Source organism: Cyprinodon variegatus, unplaced genomic scaffold (genome assembly GCF_000732505.1).
Source record: "Cyprinodon variegatus isolate N-32 unplaced genomic scaffold, C_variegatus-1.0 Scaffold454, whole genome shotgun sequence".
Taxonomy (NCBI): Eukaryota; Metazoa; Chordata; class Actinopteri; order Cyprinodontiformes; family Cyprinodontidae; genus Cyprinodon; species Cyprinodon variegatus.
This window is the reverse complement of record NW_015150907.1, coordinates 336,378-345,442: the sequence shown is the minus strand read 5'-3', so window position 1 is coordinate 345,442 and position 9,065 is coordinate 336,378. Positions and strand designations below refer to the sequence as shown.

The following is a 9,065-nucleotide window of genomic DNA, read 5'->3' as shown; positions in this document are numbered from 1 at the left end:
ACATACATACATACATACATACATACATACATACATACATACACACATACATACATACATGCATACATGCATACATACATGCATACATACCTGAAGAAATCACTGCATGCTGCAAGAACACATCTGTGACAGGGGAACTGATGATCCTGAACTATGATGGTGAAATCAAACAGCAAACCTTGCTCCCTGAATGATCTGAGCATATCAAGGAGCTGCAGTCCCTGCGACTCAGCCACTCGCAGCTGCGTCTGCCTCTCTGGGGTCCCATTACTTTCTGGGGTTTCCCCGGGTTTACTAACTGAAGGGATGCTGCTGCTGTGAGAGAAAGTCAAACTTGAACACAGCTCTGGATGTTTATTCATATTTCCAGAACCTGAAATTTGACAAAAAGGAAATTAATGACAGCATGACACAATGCAAAATGGCTTATAAATGTACAACAAAAATAAAGCATTTATATTTCACACTTTGGTATCCTGGTTTGGCGAATTTAAAACATTTTAAGCCTCTTCTGTCTAGTTAGAAAATCGGAGATTCCAGCAACCACGGGTCTTAGTCGTTCTGAATGAACCAAACTTAATCTGACCTCTCCTAAAAATATAACATGACATAAAAACACAGATTACATCGTTTTTCTGTTTCAGAAGAGAATAACTGAAAAATTACCGCAGGCTCCGTAATCTAAAAAGGCATCTCTGTCAGCACCTCGGACAGCTCTCCTCACATACCCCTTCTAAATCCCGGAAACGCCAAATCACGCGATGATTCTAAAGGGTTATATATTTCTTTTCTTATTTCAGTGATCAAACGCTAGTCTCTGCATAAAAGAGCGTTATTTCAAACGCGTGAACAACTCGCTTGGGTCAGTCCGCGATAGCTAGCTAAATACGTTATATGGTATGGTTAAAACCATGAGACCAATGTGTTGCGTTTGTAAAATAGGAGACCGCAAAGGCCGGTGGGAATTGTAGTTATCTATAAGTGATAGTCCAACGTACTCTTAACTTCAAAGCGAAGCGTGTATACCTAAAAATCTGGAGGCAACATCCATTTTTAAGTGAAATATTTTCACTTTAATTCCTAGAAATAAAGTTAAACTTAAGATCTTCACCCAGTGCACACAGTACAAACGTAATAGCATACTCCAAGTAAAGGAATAGCTTAGATTAAAGCATTTTATAAATAATACATACATTTTCATTTGATTTATTTGTGTTTTTTGTCATACAAAATTATTTTTTCTTCTTCTGATTTTACCAATATGAATTGGAAATAGGTGTGATGAGTAGTTAATGATGAATGTGCATCGGTTTGGATTAGACCCAGTATATAAATTATTTACTTTTAATGCAAACCATCACTGTCGATTAAAGGGATGTTTTACAAACAAGAGAAATAAAGAACCATCATTTAGCGTGTGTTTATTTAACAACAATAATGCAATGTCGGAAATTTGTTATATTTTTTTTCATTAATATGCTCGTGTAAAGTGAGCCAGAAATTTTTAAAGAAAAACAACAAAAAAACAAAAAATAATAATAATAAACAATCCAAATCCTTAAAAACAGGATTCTCTGTCATTTCTAACAGAAAAAAAACTGCACAATAAAGGCACAATAAAGCAGATGTATATTTTTATAAGGACAAAATTCAACAAGTTTAGTTGTTCATCTATAAAATAAAGGAACTCAATTTGCATCTATTGTGTTGACACGGGCATGTCTTAAAGACATAAAAACCTGGATGACTCTTAACTTTTTTGCTCCTGAATGCAGACAGAACAGAAGTTATAGTCTTTGGATAGTCTTTGAAAAAGAAGCTGATTAGTCAGTCACATCCTTTGGATGGGATTAAACTGATCTCAGATAATAAAGTAAAGAATTTTGGTGTTGTTTTTTTATTAGGACCTGTCATTTAAATCCCATATCAAAGAGGTTTCTAAATTTTACTTCTTTCATCTGCGGAATATTGCAGAAATTAGAAATATCCTGTCCAGGGGTGATGCTGAGAAACTAGTCCATGCATTTGTTACTTCAAGGCTGGACTATTGTAATTCTTTACTATCAGGGAGTCCTAAAACTGTAAGTAAAAGCCTTCAGCTGATCCAAAATGCTGCAGCCAGTTTTCTGATGAAAATTAAAAAGAGAGATCATATCTCAATCTGCAGGTTTACTAGTGGTTCCTAGAATTTCTAAAAATAGAATGGAAGGCAGATCTTTGAGTTATCAGGCTCCTCTCTTGTGGAACCAACTACCAGTTTTAGTCAGTGAGGCAGAAGCCCTGTCTACTTTTAAGGGTGGGCTTAAAACCTTCCTTTTTGATAAAGCTTATAGTTAGAGTGGCACAGGTTATCCTGAGCTATCTCTATAGTTCTGCTGCTATAGGCTTAGACTTCTGGAGGACATAGGGACCCCTATTTCATCATTCTGCTTCATTCTATCTAATTTCTTTCACTCTGCAGAATCTATTAGTTCAATCTCTAACGTTATGTTCTCTCTGCTTTTTCCCATAGTAGCTTTGCCTCATCTTTTCCTGTTTGGCTGTGACACAATCCTGGAGAGAAATATCAGCTGTGCTGCTGCAATCAACACCTTTGTTTATAGATGTTCAATATCTGCCTGTTTTTCAGTCTAGTCCTGTTTCTCGGATTGTGACTGGCTGGATGTGCTCTCTTCATCTTCTGACATGGGAGCTGGCTCGGAGCTTGTCTGCCTGGCTCTGTGTTTCCTGGACGGGGCCGCCTTTTACAGCTGCTTTTTGTATCTCTGCTTCTGTCTCCTTGAACCCCAGTCCGTCTCGGCAGATGGCCGCTCACGCTGAGCCTGGTTCTGCTGGAGGTTTCTTCCTGTTAAAAGGGAGTTTTCCTCTCCACTGTCACTACAAGCATGCTTAGTGTGAGGGATTGCATTCGAGTCAGTGAGTGGATGCAATCAACTGGTTTTCCTTAGATAGAAAACTTTGAATCAATCTGACTGTGTGATCTAGTGAACTGTAAAGTGCCTTGAGATGACATGTTTTATGAATTGGTGCTAAATAAATAAACTGAATTGAATTGTTTATTTATTTATTAATCACTTATAGATAATAGGAACGTTATTTTGGTTTGTTTTTCATTATTAACTTACTTTGATTAAACATTCTCAATATCAAAGCTCTGATTTTAGCGTTGCTCTGAAATGCACCACGCTCATCTTTACTTGTTCACTCTTTCACCACTAGATGGCGCTGCTTCGCTGTTGCTCATGCCTGGGGGAAAGTGTGGACTTCTATAGTGTATGGTGAAAAAAAAAAAGTGAGTTTAAACTACTACACTTCTGATAATGTTGCATTTTCATTTCATCACCTTAACCATCGCTACTTATGAACGAACCCTGTATGCGTAAAGATTAAAAACCCTTCCGGCAAAATTTGAAAAAAATTAATAAATTAATAATCAATATGAATTATTAGTAACATAGTAGCAGCGCATTAAAAAAAACATTGATAACTTAATTTAAAATGTTTTTTTTTATTGGCACTGCCTTGACCAGGTGACTATTATTATTATTATTGTTAAGAATTATTTTCCATCTACAATGCAAACAATGATTTTATCAGTCTATTCTGTGACACCATCACCACTATATTATATCTCTGGGTCGTGCCCCCTCCTCTCTCCTTTGCATCCCTGCATCTTTCCGTCCCTCCCCCGNTCATCTTTACTTGTTCACTCTTTCACCACTAGATGGCGCTGCTTCGCTGTTGCTCATGCCTGGGGGAAAGTGTGGACTTCTATAGTGTATGGTGAAAAAAAAAAGTGAGTTTAAACTACTACACTTCTGATAATGTTGCATTTTCATTTCATCACCTTAACCATCGCTACTTATGAACGAACCCTGTATGCGTAAAGATTAAAAACCCTTCCGGCAAAATTTGAAAAAAATAAATAAATTAATAATCAATATGAATTATTAGTAACATAGTAGCAGCGCATTAAAAAAAACATTGATAACTTAATTTAAAATGTTTTTTTTTATTGGCACTGCCTTGACCAGGTGACTATTATTATTATTATTGTTAAGAATTATTTTCCATCTACAATGCAAACAATGATTTTATCAGTCTATTCTGTGACACCATCACCTCTATATTATATCTCTGGGTCGTGCCCCCTCCTCTCTCCTTTGCATCCCTGCATCTTTCCGTCCCTCCCCCGTCCTCCTCTCTCCCTCCCTCCCTCCCTCCCTCCCGGGCAGTGCATCCCCATCCCCCACACACAGTGGCCGTCTCTCCGGGTGAAAGCTGTCTTCCCTGCGCTACTGCCCCGACCAAACGTTGCTGTAGCAGAGACAGTCGGCACCGATCCGAAGCAGAGCAGACCCACAGGAGAAAGATAAATACGCAAGAAATATCGTTTATTTGTTCCACCGACTGGTTTTGGTAAGTTTAAGTGCACCGCTTATTGTAGATAGGAAGAATAGCTCTTGTGTAGACTTTTTAAGTTTTTTTTCTCCCCCCAGTTTATCTTCCCCGTATCCCTTCAATTGTCCTCCGCGAGGAGCTAGCGAGCTATGCTAGGCTATGCTAGGCTAAACGGCTAGCTGAAATAGCGGGATCAAAGAGTTAGCAAGTCGTTTGGTGTTATTCACTTTGAGTTATTATTGGTCAAGCTTCATGGTTGGCCTATTTGTGTTGTGTACAGTTATCAGTCGATACGAGTTGTTGTTATTGGATTTAATTATAATTTAAATTTCCCCAAAGCTAGGTTGCTAATTAGCGTTTTGAGCAGTGTGTGCGGATGGATGCGGTGATGCAGCGGTGGAGCTCGCGCTCGTCTTTTCAGTTTAGCTTTCTTGCTAGGCTAATGCTAATGTTATGTGACTCGCTCCGTTTCCTGCGTGGACTGCTTCTGAGTGGGTTGGATCGCCATTCCAGCGGTAGCCAATCTAGTGATAATTGGCAAGATGGCATCTCGGGGTTGTTATCGAGAAATCTGTGGATTTTTCAAAATGGTGTCTTAAGCCTGTTTGAGTGTGATCATTTTTCAACCATTCTTGTTGTTGGCTTCTCTTTGCTGTTTGTGGTATGCAGCGCGGTGCCAGCGCTTGTTTGCCATGCTCCGATTTATAGACATGTAAACCGCCGATGAGGTGGTAAACAGAAATGTTTGCAAGCTACGCTGCGTCCCCCCCGGGCTACCGGCTTTGTTATTTATGACAACAAGCGTGTTTTTGGAGTTTGACTTACGGCTTTCTAATTTCTCTGCGGGCTCAGATCAGTCAGTTTATACAGTAAGCTGCAGAGTTTCTTCACTGCAGTCTGCTTTAGGTGTTTTTCTTTCTTTTTTTTTTCTACCTGAGCGCATCTTTTGGACACGATTTGTCTGTAGAATCTGTTTTTTATTCTTTATTTGATAGAGCTACTGCTGATTTATGGAGATCTCTTTAAAGCTATGCAGACATGTGTTGACAAAAGCCACCAAGTCTTGGTTTCCCTTTGTTTAGAACAAAGCAGATATTTGACAATTTCACATAAGTGCATTCTAGAGCGGTACAATACAAGAAATCTAAAATTTTATCATTCATTATTGAGACGATTTTATGGTGAATGGGGTTCTATATTATAATAATTCTTATTTTGCATTATGAGAATATTTGCTGGTTATTTACCTGGCCATCTTACGGTGTGATTAACCAGAAAGTAAGAATTTAAGTCGAACTTTTCAGCCCATTGACCAAGTTCGAGAATTCATACAAATGTATGAAATTTCGATGCTTCAGTCCATGCTCGAGTCCATGGCAAGCAGTCCATGCCTATTTCTTGTTTTAAAATATTTTCTTACTGATAATACTTTTATCAGTAATCTGTTTACTTATTAAATTGAGAAATGTTTTCGATTTCTATATTGTCTTAATTTCAGGAGATTATTATTATAGTATCTGCATTATGTCTGCATTCTAAACAAACAAGATAATATAGATCTTGCTCAAAATTCAATCAGACATAAGTAAATTAAATGCAATAATTACTTTCTTTTTGGAGCTCGGCTGCTGGGTTTTTGCAGAGAATAAAGTCACAGTCAATGCATGTGCTTAATATTGATGTATTGGCTGACTTGGTTTTGCCACGAGCCTAAGGTGACCCCTGTTTGACAGATTGGGGGGCAGGGGGGGCAGAGGCAGACTTGAGTTTAGATTGTCGGTGGGCTGTAAAAACGTCAGACTATTAAAAGCCTCAGTCTGGACTCCCCCTTCTGACTTCATCAGTCATTCTCCGTGTGATTTGAACAGCTTAGTGATTTACTCATTACTGGTGAGTAAATAAAAAAACAGATGGCTGTGAATTAAATTGTACTTCCCTCTGGTTCACCTTGTCCAACTCCCAGGCACTCAACCAGATCATTTTTTAGTTTTCTTTTTTAAGATACCAGATGGAGGAATTTGAGATGTTGTACACTCTGTGAACAGTATGTGCAAACTGAAAATGTGATTTCACTGAGATGTTTATTTATTTGGTCGTATTGTCTTTAAAATTGGGTAGTGATATTAAGAAAAAAATATAAAAAAGGAATGAGGGAGATTGGTTATGCGTTTTAATTTGATAGGGGACATTGTACAATGATGGTTACTGTTCTCGACTGCTTAGATTGAACATTTTTGTGGGATATGAGCTGATACAGTAGAGCTCTAACACTTTTACATGCTTGACAAAATGTGTAAATGTAATTTTTTCTATTTTTGATTTGTTAGTAAAAATAAATTGTAGCTTTTGATTAGAAACATTGTAGTTGTGCACTTGTTTAAACTTTTTAAAGTGGTAACTTCAGTCCGGACATTAAAAAAAAAAAATTCTAGTCAGTTGCGCACATTTTAATGTTCCAAAAAATGTTGCATGGAGTCACTGACATCCCTGTAATTCATCCTCCTAGACAAGAACAAGGGGCAGTAAACAGTCACTTCCACAGACTCCTTGAGTTTCCAGGACTGCATCATACTAAGCAAAGAATTAACAACTTCTGCCCATTCAAATATTGATCAATTGTGAATTCTTTTGAAGGGCTTATAATCAGTTTTAGTCTGACTATCTGGCCATAATGGGTTTAGGGGTGTAAATCACACCCATCATGGCGATTCGATTAAGTATCAATTTTCTGACCAAACAATTTGGTTATTTTCGATACTCAAGAATTCACCATGATACGATTCGATTTGATTGTTTGTTTGTTTTTTTTGTTTGTTTTTTTAGCTTACAGGCTAGAAATTGTTTTAATTTTGAAATAAATCAATGAAAGCTGAAATATCGTTATGCATTTTATTTGAGAAACAACAGCAAATTTAAAAAAAACTCATTCACTTACGGAATCCGAAATACTTCCACACAAATGACTTGAACGGTATGGGGTGTGCTATCTCCGCCATGTCTGTCTTGCCTACTGTTTATGCGAGTGTGTTTGTGCGTGCGGAAAGAGGTTAGTGGCTAAAGGAAGCGAGGTAGGGGGTCAAAATAGGTTTAGCGCCACCGCAGCACAGGAGTCAGAATTAGGTCAAGGAGTTGACGTGTCGATGCATCGGATCGTCGGCTGTTGGATTATTATTTTAACCTTTAAATGGGGTGTTATCAAATATTGGTTTGTGTATATTCACAAGAAATTGTTTTAGTGAGTGGGGGAAAATTAACCTTTTCAGTACAGTCCTTGCTAATATGTCCATTTTTTATTTTGGGTAACCTTATAGAAAACGTTGCAATTGCAACTTGATTTCATGTGTTGTGGTATTATAGGATAAACTGCTTTTGGTTGATAACTTATTTAGACTCATACTGATTAGTTTATCGAATATGTTTATTCTTAAATCGGCTGGTTATAAGCTACAACATGCCTTTAGCTGACACTGAACCAGTAATTATACCACATTGTAAAACAAAAATTTTTATATACAATTGAGATTTAAGAAAAAAAAACAACAAAACTTTTTAGTCTCTCTATATGCTCTATCCAGAACTCAAGTGGAAAAGTTTAAGTTTCACTTTGTTTAATTTCTTAAGACAGTCTTCTTCAAGGAACAGTTATCTGTTATCTGATTGTTAATTGAAATAATAATCTGTTGATAAATCGATTTGCAGAATAATTATTAGCTGCAGCCCTATTTATTTGGATGGCTTTCTTTGCTAAAAAAAAAAAATCCAGGTATCCTTATAACATTTGTTTAAATCTTGGCATAATTTATGCTTTAGGACAGTTGGACAGACACAGTCTAATAAGGGCACTTAAAAATAACTTTTTTATATGAATGCATGCTAAGAAGACAACCTGGTATTCTGCTGGTGGATGTTGTTTCTGCTATATTTTGTACAACTCTACTTTTTCGGTACTTGAATGCGTAGCTGCGGCTTAACATCTTGCTTTAAAACCAAAGAAACGAGTTGGATATCCTCGGTTTGATTTTAAAAGCAGGCTAAGGAATCATACTAAATCTGGTGACTCTGAGGGCCTAGCAAAATTGAACCCTTTTTTTTTAAAAAAAAGGTTTAATAAGTATTTAAATGTGACCAGGGATAGTAGATGTGAGAAAAACAATACATTCCTGACCAATTCATCACAATTTTGTTTTATAAAAGCAAATATATAAAATGTAAGTTTGTAATAACTACAGGGATTTACTGACATAATTGTAATGTATTATTTATATCTTGTTTATTATCACTTATGAACTTAAAGTTTTTATCTTTGCCTTACCTTATGCTGCGTTCACACCGGGGGCAGCTGGCGCGACAGAAGCAGCGAGTTTACATGCAAAGTCAATGGTTGACGTGCGTTTCGAGCAGCAAGCGCAGCGCGTCTGAGCAGCTGAAGCAGCGCGTCGGGCGCGTTTTGGCATCTGACGCGCGTGACGCGTTGCTGCTCGAGATGGAAAAAGTGAATTTTTGCTGCTCGATGCGCCGCGTCAACCAATCAGAGAAGCTGATCTGGGAGCTGGCTGGGAGAGAGACACAGCGCTGATGACACAGTGTGCTCTGATTACTCCTCTTAAACAGTTTATTAACGCATAATTAACTTAAAATATATACATCTGCCGGCAGAATATGTT

General features: G+C 37.5%; 2 protein-coding genes across 3 annotated transcripts in view; one reads left to right on the top strand and one right to left on the bottom strand.

The window, feature by feature from the left end:
- Positions 1-868, bottom strand: part of kbtbd3 (kelch repeat and BTB (POZ) domain containing 3) — a 6,799-nt gene extending 5,931 nt beyond the window's left edge. The window contains exons 1-2 of the mRNA XM_015389307.1: positions 667-868; positions 91-373 (exon numbers count right to left, since the gene is read on the bottom strand). Of these exons, the coding sequence (XP_015244793.1) occupies positions 91-362 (272 nt within the window). The 5' untranslated portion in view covers positions 363-373; positions 667-868. The remainder of the gene's footprint in view (positions 1-90; positions 374-666) is intronic.
- A 3,376-nt stretch (positions 869-4,244) lies between these two features.
- Positions 4,245-9,065, top strand: part of fam168a (family with sequence similarity 168 member A) — a 33,221-nt gene continuing 28,400 nt past the window's right edge. Inside the window, exon 1 of one of the 2 annotated variants that reach the window (XM_015389321.1) lies at positions 4,245-4,419. The gene's annotated coding sequence lies outside the window, so the exon portion shown is untranslated. The remainder of the gene's footprint in view (positions 4,420-9,065) is intronic. The other variant, XM_015389322.1, reaches the window with a different exon arrangement.